The sequence below is a fragment of the Emys orbicularis genome, chromosome 18 (assembly GCF_028017835.1).
Source record: "Emys orbicularis isolate rEmyOrb1 chromosome 18, rEmyOrb1.hap1, whole genome shotgun sequence".
Lineage (NCBI taxonomy): Eukaryota > Metazoa > Chordata > Testudines > Emydidae > Emys > Emys orbicularis.
Genome location: NC_088700.1, coordinates 11,043,103 through 11,058,951, shown reverse-complemented (window position 1 = coordinate 11,058,951; position 15,849 = coordinate 11,043,103). Strand labels below are relative to the sequence as shown.

The 15,849-nt window shown below is 46.0% G+C and overlaps 1 protein-coding gene across 1 annotated transcript in view; it reads right to left on the bottom strand.

Moving 5' to 3' along the window:
- RAPGEF1 (Rap guanine nucleotide exchange factor 1) overlaps positions 1 to 15,849 on the bottom strand; it is a 121,622-nt gene that overhangs the window by 31,615 nt on the left and 74,158 nt on the right. Inside the window, exons 8-11 of the mRNA XM_065418981.1 lie at positions 15,282 to 15,465; positions 14,142 to 14,648; positions 4,836 to 5,038; positions 1,790 to 1,948 (exon numbers count right to left, since the gene is read on the bottom strand). Coding sequence (XP_065275053.1) covers positions 1,790 to 1,948; positions 4,836 to 5,038; positions 14,142 to 14,648; positions 15,282 to 15,465 — 1,053 coding nt within the window. The remainder of the gene's footprint in view (positions 1 to 1,789; positions 1,949 to 4,835; positions 5,039 to 14,141; positions 14,649 to 15,281; positions 15,466 to 15,849) is intronic.

Below are 15,849 nucleotides of genomic sequence, written 5' to 3'. Positions count from 1 at the left end.
GAGGAAGAAGGAGGGCAAAAGGATGGCAGAGTGAGCAGAACACGGCAATTCACTTGAAAATATTACTACCGCAGTTCACTACATTCCTCACAGGAAAATGCATGGAAAGGAAGGACTGTAGAAGTCCCCTTAGTCAATGTCCATAAACAGATTAACAGAAGGTTTCTAGCACTTCTGTGTCCCCAGCAAAGGGTGTTATGCTGGTAATGATCCAATTCTCTACAGCTGTTTCACCTCTTCTCTTTTATTAGGGGCAGGAAAATCCATGAATGTGAAAATCTGTGCATTGGTGTAAACCACCCTTACCATATTCACGTGGGTCTGCTCTGAAGCACGTAAAGACATTGATTTTGTAGCTCAGAGACAAAGGGGCACTCAAAATTAAAATCTCATTTCTCCCTGAAAACTTTGTACCTTCTACAGCCACGAGCAACAACTAAGATTACTACAATTCACAGGCACTAGTGAGAAAAAAGGCTACATTCTGCCTTTGACAGCACTTTATGTAATCAGTTTCACTGTTTCCCCTGCTCTAGCTAGTTAGTTTCTTCCTTACTGGAAAAAAACCCTTAAAATCACCAACAGGGGAGCAGAAAAACCCTTAAAATTAACATCAAGTTAACAGTGTCCATTTAAGGTCAACTAAGATGGTTTTAAAAATAAAACAAACTGTTTATATTTTAAAATCATTAACCGATCATATGTATAGCCTTAAAATTGTTAAAAAGAAGTTTATTTTAAAAGTAAACTGTAAGGATTTTTACCTGCCAAGATCAGGTCTTACAGTGCTGTGTTTTGCCTACAAGAGTCAATTCAAACAGAAAGCAGTGCAGGAGTTAAAACGCAGGACTACAAGTCAGAACTTGTAGGTTCTGTTCCTGGCTCTGCCACTTGCTCAGTGTGTGACTTAAGAACATAAGAATGACATAATTTTGCATACATGAAACCTCAATACTGATGAACCATTTGTTGGAACCCCACTGTCAGACTGAGGGGAAACATTAACTTCATTAAAATTAATGTTTCTTTATTATTACTGCTACCTAATTTAAGCAGTTTATCACAATTTTAAACAGTGCCCTACAGATGGCCCTTATTTTGATTTAAATCATTCCCTGCTTGCTTCGAGGTCCTCCACCCAAATTGCTCGTGAGGTGCTGTAAAGTATATTCACGCCCCCTTCACTCTTCAGGGCACCGGGTATATTTACTGAAGCAAACACATATCGATCTTGTCTGTGACTACGGATATTTGATGGGAATTAGACAAGGAGAAATGGGAAGGGAGACTCGCTAGAGGCCACTTCCTGGAAAAGAGCAAAGAGCCAGGAGCTGCAGATGCTGTTCGATGCACTTGAATGGATCAAACTCAAGAAAGAGACAGCCTCTCATTATCTCTCCAAAGGCCAGATGCACGAAGCAGTAGTTAATTAACTAGTCCTCATCACTGCATTTATCCGGAGAGGTCAGAGTACTTCACAGTGCCACTGTGCATTGCTATGAGGGATGCACAGCTGAAGGAGTGTGCCATTATCACAGAAGCCTGGTCTTCTTCCCTCTTCCCCCACCCTAGCCATAAATACACACAAGACACTCAAAGGCCAACCTCCCCCCAAGGCCATTTAATTAGATTCAACTGGGATTTTTCTGACTATTACCGAATGCATTCAAAAGCCCAAATGAGAGCCTCCCAATTTACCTGGCCCTGGGTCAGTAAGCACAGAATGTGTGCAGGAGCATTTTACCAGCACAAACACACACATGGTAAAGAAGTGCAGTTAGTGACTCACCGAATGCACAGGAAAGGAGCTGTGCCGGTTGAGAAAGGAGTTAGAGACGGACATACTGAGGCCCTGAGTGGCACTGGTGTCCTCGGAGGTGAAGGGCACTTTAGTTTGCTGGACACAGTAGGAGACAGAAGAGAAGGAAGAGGCAGCATAGGAGGCCTGCTGAACAGGAGAGAGAAAGCAAGAGAGGAAACAAGGAAAGCAAGCACAGAACAGGCTATGAATAAAGGGTGAGAAATGCTATTTTTAAAACAATGCATTTAAAGTTGCTTACTACACAAATAGCTACTTGGGCAGTTCATAGGACTCCAAACCCTCATTCTGAGCCAGTCACACTGATGCGTGCTTCTGAGCTCCGAGAGACACTGCAAAAACAATTAAAATCCTCCTCATTTAACACGTCTCTTAAGAACAATTTCCCCTCCCAGCTCACTCAGGCTTGGCTGCTGCTTAGGTGCACAAGTGAGCTCTTCTCTACTGCCTCTCCCTGCACAGCACAGGCCAGAGGAGCTCAAAGAAGTGGGCACTCAGTAGCAGCCACTGCCAAGCAGTGGAATTGGCCCTTATTTCCAGATGTTAGGCAGGCTGTTTCTGTGGACTGTTTACTTTGCCAGCCAGCAGCCTGGGAACTTGGGTCTCTCCAGCCTGAGAGATGAGTCTTCTCAGGCACTGTGGGGGATCCTGGGTCAGGCATAACTTTCAGTGTTTTAAGATTTTCATTCAAAACCAAAATTATATCCCAGTTTCACAAGAGGGAGATACTGTAACTTTAAGTATCAAAACATACCACGCTGACAATTCTAGTGTACTTGTATGGGGGAGAGTCAGTCATTAAAGACCTGGAGGCCGCTAAGCACAATGGCTATTTCTGGCCCTTCTGCACTCCTCAGCTCAGACTCTCTGATTTTAAGTACGAATGCGTCAGTGATCAGATTTGAAGCTCACAAAGAAAGGATTTTTTCAATTTTATACAGAGGCGTTCATCCAGCAAAACTTGCCTGTGGCTAGAAAGTACCCTGCATCCACACAATTCGCTTTGGCTGAATCTCTCTGGGCAGCCAGAGCACATCCACTGCAATGGGTTTTAGAGTCCTTGTTGAATGAGCCATATCTGCTTGGAGAGTTCAACATCACCATTTCCCACATGGATTTATGTGAGCCTGCTTCTGGAAACCTCTGCTTCAGGCAAATCTCAAGCAACACCTTGATAGTATCATCTTGCAAGGAGTAAAAAAATGCCCAGAAGGCAGAACCATGATCTCTTTGCCAGCCAGATTATTATTAAAGGGCAGTACAGGTGTAGTAGAGCCTAAAGGAAATGCTTTCTTTCTACTGACTTAAATTAGGAAAAGGGGCAGAATTCCCCTACTCTAACTACTAGAGTGTTAAATAGCTCTTACAGCCTGGCTAGAGATCAATATTTTGCATAGCACCTCTCATGCCAAAGAATCGCAGTGTACCTTCATAATCCGTCACTGAAATAGGGAGCTGGTGGGATGATGAGTAAATGGGACATGACAGTGACTGAGGAGAAATTCTGACCACATATAAAGGGTCATCCCTCAGCTTAGTGTCCTTGCAAAACAGACAGGACTTTGGGTTTTAAGGTCTCAGTCAAGAAGCCCCACACCCAGTAAAACTTCATTGCACTCAATTTGTCTACCTTGAAAGGTCAAATTCACCCTGCTAGAATTTAAGCTTATGGTTCCAGGGAATCTAGATGCTTTGAACCTGCAGCGTGGAACTCTCAGCTTTCCCTTTGATGGAGAAAAATGCACTGGGATAGTCAGAAGTCAGCACAGATAAGAGGTGAGGAAATATGCCAAAATGGACCAACATGAATGATTCTTTCATGCAACATGGGAGGCAAGCATCACCTCTTGAAGGCCTGAAGTAAACTTGTCAAGTTAAGCAATAGCACTACGGCCCATTCTTTACAATTCCTCCAGGACTGCTACTAACGCTGCAGCAACAGGAATTAGCTACTAGGGTCCAGGAGCTGTTTTTTCCCCCCATACTAGTTTGTTAGTTTTATTTTTTTTTAAATCCCTGAAGTGAGAAGGCTGAAGTAAAAAGAGGGCACTATGAAAAACTTTTTGAGAACACCCCCTCCCGCTCCCCCCCAAAAAAATCCTGGGTAAAATCCTGGCTCCACTGAAGTCAATGGCAAAAGTCCCACTGACTTAAATGAGGCCATGATTTCATCCACAGTGCTCAAAACTGGCATTCAAGCCCCCACGGCTCCCACACAAACATGCTCAAAGTGCACTGGCTGTGTGCTGGGGACTGAAAGGGCAAGATGAATGTGGTGGGTTTTTCTTTCTAGATGGGCAAGTGGAATTCCTGTTCTGAAGCAGCAAAAACCTCAAGTCAGATTCGACCAGAAAAAGGACAAGTCCTGTTTTAAAGAAAGCCAAAATGGCAAAGCCGGCACCGGAACGGCTCCCCAGCTCCTTGTGAATATGGAACAGCAGGAGACTATGGGGAGCACACGTTTGTTAGAGGTATCGGCCACATTAGGGCTCTTTGGCACAATCTTTGTTACGAGAGACTATACAAGGAGCAATTAAATGTAAATGGTTGCTCCTAGCCAGTTTTCTGACCACTGGCTGAGAAGTTTTATCCAAGAATGTGCGGTCTGTAGCACGGTTTAGCTATCATAGACGTCAGGAAAAGTAATTGTCCGGACTGGCCAGTGGGTTAGTAGCAAATGTGATTAGAGAGGACAGTAGCCAACACAGTTTCAACCACAGTGTAGGCAAGGCCTTTGATTCTCAATTTTGGTTTTTCAAAGCTCATGAGTGCTCTGAATTTGAGGGTTGGAATGGAGAATGGTGGTTAAACTAGGTCATGCAAGATGTCTGAAAAACACGTTAACTTTAGGTTTCAGAGAGTGTAACCCAGGTAATGTAAACATAAAGACATCGATCCAGACCTGCAGTCTTCCAGGAACACAAGCAGCAGAGAGTGAAAAGAAGGTCACTTCCCCAAAGCTGTTCCTAGAAGTCAAACTGCCTTTGTTCGGCAGAATACGGAGGGTGTCACTCACCAGCTGTCGCTGTTTTGGCGGAAGGGCAGGGGGTGGTGCCAGCTCTTGCGACGAGTCTGTGCTGCTGAACGAGTCGTTGAACCCATAGACTTCCATGAGGTGCTTGTTTTTCTGCTGGTAGATGTGTTCGTTCTGAGGTGTCTGGTAGAACATGGATGGCTGAGGCTCTGAGTAGTCTTCCATAAACTGCAAATACGCCAGCACTGTAATACAAATCAGGACCACACTCATTGCTGTTGACCAGTCCACTAAAGCCTTTTCAGTAACAGAGGTAACAAGTGGGCAGGATCCTCCTCCATAAAAAAGCAAAACCAAAATACAAATGGACACACTGAACCCGTTATTGGACTTTGCTTCAGGAGGGTGAACAGAGCCAGTTTGTCAGGTTTTCCCATACTAGGCCACATCCACACTATGGGGGCTATAGCAACATGGCTACCGTGCCTTAGCTCTGAGGCTGTAAGCCTGTAGCATAGATTAGGGTTACTATATTTAAAAATTAAAAAAGAGGACACTCCACGGGGCCCTGACCCCGCCCCTTCCCCACCCCCTCCCCTGAGTGCCCCGCATTCCCCCTCCTCCCTCCCAGCCACGCGAAACAGCTGCCCGAGCGCTGCCGGCTTCATGGTTTGCCGGGCAGCCCCCAGACCTCCAGACCCTGCGCCCCCGGCTGGGCGCTTCCCCAGTGCAGCCGGAGCCCGGGAGGGGAAGTGCTCGGCCGGGGGCGCAGGGTCTGGAGGTCTGGGGGCTGCCCGGCAAACCGTGAAGCCGGCAGCGCTCGGGCAGCTCGGCTCTTCAGCTACACAAAGCTGAGGTGTCTGGAGGGAGCAGCAGCAGCTGCCGCCGCGGGGGAATCCGCCTGCAGCTCGCAGCCTGCCGGAGCCGCTCTAAGGTAAGAAGGGGACTAGTATTTTCCCGGACATGTTCGGCTTTTTGGCAATTCCCCCCGGACGGGGATTTGAGGACCAAAAAACCAGACATGTCCGGGAAAATCTGGACGTATGGTAACCCTAGTGTAGATGCAGATTACAGCAATATAAGGGGTTTTTCCATCACTGTAGTAACTTCACCTCCTCAAGCAATGGTAGCTAGGTTGACAGAAGCATTCTGGGGCTCAGGGATGTGGATTTTTAAGCACAGACCAGGCCTAATACAGTGATCTGTTCACATTGGCTGAAAGCAGCTGCAAACATCATCATACCTCAAGAGGGGGCATCAGTTCACACTTCATTAGGATTCACTGGAGGGCCAGCCAATCCAATTGTCTGATCAGCTGTCTCCCTTAAAGCTGGCCAAGGCCCAGTTTTGAGTTTGCTTCTAAGCAACCATGCTCCAAAAAGTTGTGCTAGTCTAACACTAACCTATGCCAACTTGCTCCAAATCTCAGGCCAATGGCTATAAATATTTCTAGAACACGGAGACTTAGGTCTCTGTCTATACTGTTACCAGGTGCTATCACCACAAAACAAGCTACCGTGAGATTCAGAATTATACAGAGGAAAGGGGAACCAGACAGCCTGATAACAGGAAAAGAAGAGGTAGATAACAGGGTCCGGACTACTACATGAACTTGCCAAGCAAAGCTGGCTGGTGAGAGACTGGTGTTTTACTCACATTCATTTTTTATTCTGGGCCTTTTCAATGGCACTGGCAGGTATCAAGGAAAGTATTTTGGATATTTATTATGGGGCATGGTTTCAAGTGAGATGATTATCCACTATCACTTTCTTCCCTGGAATTGCCTCCGAAGCGAAGTGCGTCTTCAAAGGACAACGTCCACTTGCAGCATCAAATAAGAAATATTTTCATGAATTGGTTTTTAAATTCAGTAAAAATATTTTATTTGGGCTTAAATGATTCCAGCATTGCAGCACTGTGCTGCTGCATGAGAAACAGACAGTGAAACCAAGTAGAAATCAAACCAGCTAACAAGGTGGTTTTTGCCTTCCCAGCTGAGTGAAGTGCAGGTAGTTAAAAAAAACCTGTGTAAACAGTGAAAAGTACATTGGATTTTAAAAAACTCCTTCAGGTTGAATAATCCGGGGTACTTTTAGAAGCAGGAAGTGACATTTTGTTTAAAACAAATCTTTTTAACCTTTCAGTGTCCCTGATCACTGTCCCTTTCATCCTGCCACCCTCAGTACTGCCATTGCCTCTACAAATCCTAGCTGTCCACAGTCACTCACACACAGCACGTGGCTCCCTTGCTTTCCACCAGACAAAGCAGCGTGTCCACAGCACCCATCCTCAAACCTCTCAACTGACTCTCCCCCCTTTGCCGGATGAAATTCAAAATTGCTTCATTTTGAATAGACACGATGGCCTTCCTCATGGACTTGTCTCTTCAAACTCATCCAGCATGTCTTCTCCCAGGCTACTGCCAGCGCTAGCGGGAAAGCCTTCTCATTTAGCACTCCAGCCACCTGGAACAGGGTCTTTCCACTTCACTGAGTCATCTCAAATTTCTGCTGCAAACCTCTCTCTCTCTCTCCCCCGCCCCTTTCCTAAACATCTGAATGTGTCTCTAATTCTGCAACAGAATCCAAATGCTGTAAAGCATTTTTGGATTGCAGCTTGTATGGAAGATGCTAGACACAATAAGGCCCCAATCCCACAACAGGATCCTCATGAGTGGACCTTTGTACCTGTGTAGTGCCCCACTGAAGTCAGTGGGACTCAGTACAGGCACAAGGTCTATCTGTGCAGTTCTGATTGCAGGACTAGGGCCTTAGTAGTATTTTACTGTACAGGCAAGACACCCACTTTAGTACTTTTCCAACTGCTACAAAAAACAAGGGTGATTAAGGATAGAAAATAACTTTGCAAAATCTGAGGAGAGGAGCGGAGGGCAGAGTAGAGAGCACACTACCATTCAAGCACTTTAAAAAGGCTGATCAGCATCTTTTGCAGAACCACCTTGTCATTCACAAAGTGTTCTACTTATTATTAGTGACCTATTATTTTTCCCTCATGTCAGTTTTTAAGTCTGGTCATTAAGTGGCAATCATTCAGCCTTTGCTGGTGTTCCAGCTGCAACAAACCAATGTCAATAATAAAAGCTTTATGTGCAGTCATCAGAATGCACATGAACCCTTTATGCAAAACGCAGAGGCCAGATCCCACCACATGAGGTCTGCAACCCAAAAGTGCAGCACTCTGTGCTGCTCCAGCCAACGGCAACCTACAAGCTGTCCAATTTCAAAGAGGATGCAGCCTCATACAAGTGTCAGCAGGAAGGACCGCTCGGAACTTGTCGCCTACACCTTTTTTGAGACTTCCTCTGATATTTTTAAACGTTACTTAGAAGAGGAGACTAAAAGCTGTCCAAAAAGTACAGCTCTCTCTAACTAAATAAAAAGGAGCTATGGCAGCCAAAGTGCAGAAAAACACTGTGTAGCACAACTCTGTTGCTGCACCTCAATCTTGAGCAGTAACACCTGATCCTATTCCAGTCGTAGGACCCCACACAGTTCTGCCAATGTTCATCACACTGCTGTCCTGCAGCATCCCTTCAGATCCCACGCAGCTCTGCCTGTGCCCCTCAATCCCGATCTTCAGTACCTTTCCTGGGCACTCAACACAGCTCTACCAAAGAGCCTCACAACCTCTGCTGTTTCAGACTTTGTCCTTCCCAAAGCCAGGAGCGATCAGTGTACCGAAGCGTGTCTCTCTCTGTGGGGATATGTTTGTATTTTTACTGGTGTGGACAAATGACCATTAGGGTTAGGGCTGAGACCACCAAATTTATTCCACTGGCGATGTCATTTGTATTTGAACATAACTCTCTAAAGGTGAAAAGTGAGGGGATTAAGGCACTGATCCACCAAGGCCCTCTTATTTTACATCACTGCCATGTGTGTTTCCAAATACCAGCAAGTTTCAGCAGCCCCAGCTATTCCCTTCATTGTGTCTGTACAGCGAAATGTACACCCAGTACACCATAAAGCCATAGGACATACAAAAATTCCAGTTTATGATGCATCTGTATAGAACACCTATCGCCCACTGTGCCTCTCCTGGGTGGAGGAATGGAGGCCAAGAGGCGGAGACAGAAGGGCATATTCTGGGATGGGAGAGAAGCCAACGAGTCAGAGCCTGGACTTGGTGATCTCAACGTTACATAGCCAATATTGGCATGTTCACACTAAGCCTTAATGAGGATTCAGCTACAAAACCATTTAACGTGCTACATTTAGCATACAGAGCTGAAGTACCAGCCAATACCAAAGGATCTACCGGGTTTAAAGGCTGCATTACAGCAGTAATGAGAAGTGTCGGTGAAAAAGGTGACACATTAGCTTCTTGTGGAAAATTAAATTACAGTCCATGCCTTAACTCAAGGCAGAGCGTCTGAATGCAGTTGGCAGCCTTAACTTAATCTGTAAGGGAATAATGAAAAGCTCTTTTATCTCGGCTGTTTATGGCACTAATGCTTCCCATTGCCATGGCAGCTACTGCCCCCCTTGTTAGAACCAGTGCAGGGAAGGTGAGAGCTTCTACTCTGACTTCATCTATAATTTTAGGTTAAGGAAAAACCATATGAAATAGTGAAATACAATCCCTGAATTCAATGTTGCGGGGAGGGACAGGGGGACAGAACACAAATTAAAGGGGCACACCAGCTCTTTAAAGGCCTCTGACCTTTAGCAGAAGGCTGAGAAAATGGAAACATTCCTGAGATTGCTCTTTGCATAGGTTCCCACCCATCTCCTGCCCTCCCCTCTGTGCTGCAGTTTTTAATGAGGCAGACATTCAAAAAGCAGATGGGGAAATTACATCACTGGCTCAGAGCAAGCTGCACATCCTGCAGTTTATTCCATACACCGAAGGGTGGAACGGGGGCTGCAGCCTCCTCAATGAACAGCAGAGATGTAAAGACAAAGTCTGAGGGAGAAGCATCTCCCTCCAGAACATTCCAAAATGCCCAGCTTATGTCAACTCAAAATCTAGAGAGAAAACACTTGAAAAGCCAGACTGTGGCTGGTATCACCTTACTGGGACCAAGAATGTGCGGTGGTCCTCTTACTTTCTGCTCTGAGTAGAAATCCCCCATCTACACAGTGTAGAATGCTCTCACTGTCAAAGGAATGAAATCTCTTTGGGCAACCTAGTAGGTTGTTGCACTCCACATGGCAACTGCCTCCTAGACAAATTCACAGACTCTGCTAGCTTCACACCAGAGAGCCATCAGTACTTTGGTGTTGGCCTTCGGCCTGCTGCCACCAGGCTGACATGATCTCTTCTTGGGCTCCATTCTCAAAAACACACAGCTGTGTACTGGAGATGGAGGATTGCAGTTGCTGGTACCGGAAGCCGCATGAGGCTGGGGGGACAGAAGGCCAACCAGGCCTATATGTAGTGGCAGTTGACTTCTAGTCAAGGAACAGGAAAAGGCAAGAAAAAGCCAGGATGCAGGTGCCTGATGGATTGTGTGAAGGCACTGGAGGACTAGCAGCCCCTGATGTTGTGTCATGGCGCTAACCTGCACCTAACACTGTGGATAGGCTGTATTAGCAGCTGATGAGATAAATCTGCTGAAGGCTCTGCCCTGTATTTGTAGTCATGTCAGCCAACTCAGGTTACTGCCACTACTGGGCACGAGTGATGGTTTGTGTGTGTGGACAGGGGTTGAGTTAATGGGAACACTCAAGCTACACCTCATATTGACCCACTAGTGAAGACAAGCTCAAAGAAGCTTTGCCACTACCTCTGGGGATGACACCTGCTTTTCAAATAGTTTATATCATCCTGGATAAGACCAGCAACTGTCCTCAGCATAGCTACAGCAATTAGAAACCAGCTGCTCAGATGGAACCATTCTGCACTTCCTTCCCACTGACAGGGGGGAAAAAGGGGTGAAGACAGAGAGAAAAATGAACAAATGACTCCTCTCCAGATTCTAAGCTGTTTGGGGGCAGGATCCTGTGTTTGTTCTATATTCGTGCCTTGTACAGAATGAGAACATTGCTAGCTCTTAATAATAGTCTAGAACAGTTCACCACTAGCACAGTAACATGTACTCTTACAGCACTAAATAAATAATAATTCAGGCCAGACTGAAAGGCAGATCTCTTACCCTGTCGGTGTTAGACAGAAGGCTGCTGTTTGAAGTCTCTCTGGGCACAGCTCACAGTAATACATATGGTTAATTTAGACAGGACTTGCTGTACATTATTAATTAAAAGTCCACCTTTGTCTTTACTGTAACATTTCCTGCCAATAAATAAGTTGCCAGAAGATGACCCAGAACAGTGAGACCACAATGAAGTTGCAGCTGTGACAGCTCTAGATCTTTTTAACAAATGCATGTATTGTCAGTACCCCAGGAGTGTGTCATGCACATATTGTGTAGATAGGTGAGCAATGTCTCTCAATGTATGTAATTATACCAGGATATCTGCACGCATCAGTTCACTGTAAGATACAGCAGGTAGGCTACCATAAAATCTTATTTCTAGCAACGTTTTACAGAAATTTGTTATGAGCAACAATAAGGTAAAGCTAACCACCACAGAACTGTAGCATGCTTACATGTAGGGTATGGACTCTATATAGCAATCTCTCAGTGTCACATGAATGCAATTAAGGTGTCTGCTGCAATGTATGAAGTCAGGTTACACCCCAAATACTTCAGCCAGCTTTGCACCAAGGATGTCTTAACAAACCAAGGGGACAGACTACATGCTGGATAACAACATCTCCCTCCCTAACAATACAATCTAATCAATGCTTCAGAGCCTTCTGATAGCTTCAGATTACAGAAGGCAGCGAATTATAAAAGCCCAGCTAAACATCAAAGATGTCTCACTTGCAGGCCTTGTTACTGGGGTTAACAGTGTACACAGGCAGTAAAGAAAAGATAATTGTTTACATTGTTTTTAAGTAACTCTCCTTGACTTCAGGAAGAGCCTCATAGGATAACAGAAAAGAATGAAGAGGGGCTTAGAGAGCCAGGCAAATAGCCCAAGCGACTCTTTTCATTATGAATGGGGTCACCAAATTGCCTTTAGCCCAAACATCTCCAGTCACGCACCTCCCAAGTAAAGGCATGCAGGTGCCCACAGAGAGTTGAGTCTTCGCCCCCATGCACCAGATTGCAAGGAATGAATCTGGGCTTGGATGAAGCCCTTACTAAAAAGAAGAGTCAATATGTAGAGATGAGCTGTGTGCCTGATCCTGTGACCAGCAATGAGGGTTTGCACCAATTCCGTTAGTGCTGCACACAAGCCATATGGCTGTTACCACTAAATCGTTTGGGACAGCTTCAGTTATTGACTCTGACTCTAAGTAACGTACTAGCCTGTATTTCCTTTGTGATGTCTACAAGCCAGCACTGTAGCTCCCTGCTATTCACTCTAGGTACCTTTAAACATTTTGCCTTACCTTGCTCACAAGAGACAGATATAGGTTATTGTCTGTATCACATATTATATATGTGGATAGTGTACTGAACTACTGCAATAGACTGGCCTCTCAGGACTGGGCCCAGGTCAGGCTCTGCTCTCAGAGTGCAAGCAGTACAGGTTGCAAGTGTGGCTTGGACAGTTTGGGCACTGTCCTTACCAATGGAGATGCTGCTTTTTGATGATGAACTTTTGTTTTTTTTAACATGGTCATGTAAGAAAGGAATTGGCTGAGGTCTGATATAACAGTGACCAGCTAAGCAAGCCAGGCAAGTTTCAAACCCAGCCTCTTCCCATGAGAAGACTGCAAACGACAAACCCGGGCCAGAAGGCCAGCTTGGCATTTTTCAAATCTCCTCTTGGCTGGGCTGTGAGTCACATTATAAAATACGGTTGATGCTGAATGATGAGACCGTGCACACAATCTATTTAAATGAAGAACTGGAAAGCTAGCCAGTGACTGATCACTCGCTGGATCTTATCACACATTCCAGTGCTCAGTTCAGTCCCTGGTGAATCAGTATAGCTGCTCCCTTTCAATGGGACCCCCATGTTTTAAGCAAGGGATCTACTGTTTTGTGAAAATTAAGGTAATCAGAATACAGTCATGACCTCTAGTCCTCAAAGCCACTGCTTGAGGAGCTCGGGAGTTTGGTTGACGATGGAAAGACCTGGGATTCAGACAGTGCTCATTTTAATAATGTATCTTCTTATGCTTAAAATGAAGACAGTAGCCGAGGCAAAATGGCAGCACTGGACACCATCATGACAGGCTAGTCCTGTGCTGCCATGCCGGTGATCACAATCTGGATGATAAACTGCTGGGCTGGCAGCGCTTAGCCTTAAGAGGGGAGAAGGACCAGGAAAGAACCCCTCTCTCTGGGCTCTTGGAGATAGTCCAGCCCTCCTCTGTGGTGAGAAAGCGGCCATAACAACTTTGAGGTGATCCTGTGGGAATAAAATAGAGTGATCCAAAAGACAGGGCCACTCTGGCTTGAGACTGGTATGGAGAGAGAAAGAAACCATCCTTAAAGGCAGTGATAAGCTGTCAAATCTAATTGCTGCTCTCTGGCTCCCTTGTGGTGAGTCTACAACTAAAACTACATTGGCATAGCTCTGTTGGTCAGGGGTGTGAAAAAACCCACCTCCCAACACAGCTATGCTGACAAAGCCCTGAGTGGAGACACACCTATGCTGACAGAAGAGCACTGCATTGTTCGGGAGGCAGTGTTCCCACAATGGCAGAACAACTCCTTCTGTTGGTATAGGCAAGGTCTACACTAGGGGGCTATGCTAGAATAGGCGCTGTAGTGTAGACATAGCCTAGGACAGAGTTAGAGCCTTTCATTCCCAGGGCTGGTCTACACTGAAAAGTTACATCAGCACAGCTCTCTCTCTCAGCGGTGTGAAAAATCCACATCCCTAAGAGATGTCGTTAAGCCGACCTAAACCCGGGTGTGGATAGTGGTCAGTTGACAGGAGAATTTATTTGTCGATCTAGCTAGTGCCTTTTGGGGAGGTGGATTAACGACCGCGATGAAAGAACCCCTCCCATTACTGAAGTGAGTGTCACACTTAAAATGCTGCAGTGGCACAACTGTGCCACCGTAGTATTTTAAGGGCAGACATAGTCACAGTCCTAGATTTCAATGGGAGTTAGGTGCGTCGGCACTTTTGAAAAATCCCACCGGTGCTTAAAGATGCAGATTGGCTTCTGAAGTACCTTTACAAATCTGGCTCTTATACTGGCAAAAGATTGGTGCTGCCCACCCACACGTTTTAGGTTGACCCTTGTGACACTTGGCCCTAAGGGAATAGGACATTATCGCCTGTAGGACACTGGGGAGGTGAAGGATTTGAGGAAGGGAAAGAAAGAGAAATACCAATGCAGGCACTTGCTTACTGTGTTTGTTTTTCTTCTCTGGAAGAGGAGGGGGGTTCTCTGGGTCACCCGTAGAATCAGGAGCAGCAAACTCAGTAATGAATTCCACCGGCACTGAAGAATTGCCCTGCTGGAAGGGCAAGACAGCAGCAAATGACGTGAAGGGTACTGACGAGAGAGCTCCTGGGTTCTGCAGATCATCCTCTGAGATGTTATCATATTGTGAGGGGTGCCGCTCATAGGAGACCCTGCAGCCTGCGTTATCTGAAGTTTGAGAGGCTGCACTCCTCCTCTTCTTCTCTGGCAAAGCTGGAGGAGTCTCCGTAGACCGTGTTCCTGTCAACGGGCTGCAGTATTGCGGCTGGGGGGAGCTGCCCTGGGGGAGCTGGAAAACATGTCCATGAAATGGGGAGCCACACTCGCCCAAAGACTCTGGCAATGGACTGAGGATACTTGGCACCTGCTGAGGTATCTGGTCAGCATTAGAGAGGTCCTGCTGCAGGAATTCATAGTCCGGATCATAGTGATCTGTGTACAACAAAGAGGATAAGAACACTATGCGTTATTCATGCCTAAACTGAGTTACTGCATTACTGTCTATGTGATCCTTGTTCTTCTGTATCCCACCCAGCCCTGTCAGTCACCTTTGTGATAACATCTCTTCAATTTAGAGCGCAAGCTCTTTGCACCAGAGACTGTTCTTCTACATCTTCTGGAAAGTGCCCAGCATACGTTTAGTAATAAGTGATTAGTAACAATAGTTCAACCCGCGAATCATTAGAGAGAGATTGTTTCTCTAGTGAATGCATTTTATTTGTTCCTCTTCATTGTTACATCTCCCTCAAAAATTTGAAAATAAAATAGCTTTAAGCTAGCGGAGCTGCCCTTTTCGACTGATGGGCAGAAAAGGGGTTGAAACCAACAAGCATTTTAGCTTGTGACCCAAGTTGAGTCTGAACTCAGAATTCTATAGCTGAAAGATTTCTGAACTAACCCACTTCATGCCTTTCCTCACCCCAACAGAATATAATTTACCACAGAGCCACCAGCAGCAGTTATACTGGCGGGGTCCCATTATAATCCTGCCTCATGGCTTGGAAAAGATACAACATGAGAGTGACTTGGAACTCCCCAATGGCTCTGAAGAGATCTTCTCCTTACCTAATGTTTCACAGCTTGTGTTGCGGGAGCACTGCCCGCTGTCCCGGCCCAGCGAGGAGAGCTGCTCATCAGACTTGCTGAGCTTGCCCATGCTACTGCATGGTGAGAGGCGAGGGGATTCCCCTCCATAGGAGTGGCTGCCGCCTGACAGCCTCCTCTGTGCGTAACAGTCAGCATCAAAATCCTGAGGCAGAAACAAAGAAAAATTCTCATCAGTTTGCCAGTGAACAGGAGAAATACTAAGAGAAAAAGGCACCCACTGGCAGTGTGCAGAAAGGGGAGTGTACACAGTACACCCCACTTAGAACATGCTTTCCCAGGCTCCCAAGCTATGTTTATTTGCGGAAAGGTGGAAGAGAAAGATCATAGAACATCAGGGTTGGAAGGGACCTCAGGAGGTCATCTAGTCCAACCCCCTGCTCAAAGCAGGGCCAATCCCCAGACACATTTTTACCCCAGATCCCTAAATGGCCCCCTCAAGGATAGAACTCACAACCCTGGGTTTAGCAGGCCAATGCTCAAACCACTGAGCTATCCCTCCCCCCAAAGGAAGCAACTGACTCAAACG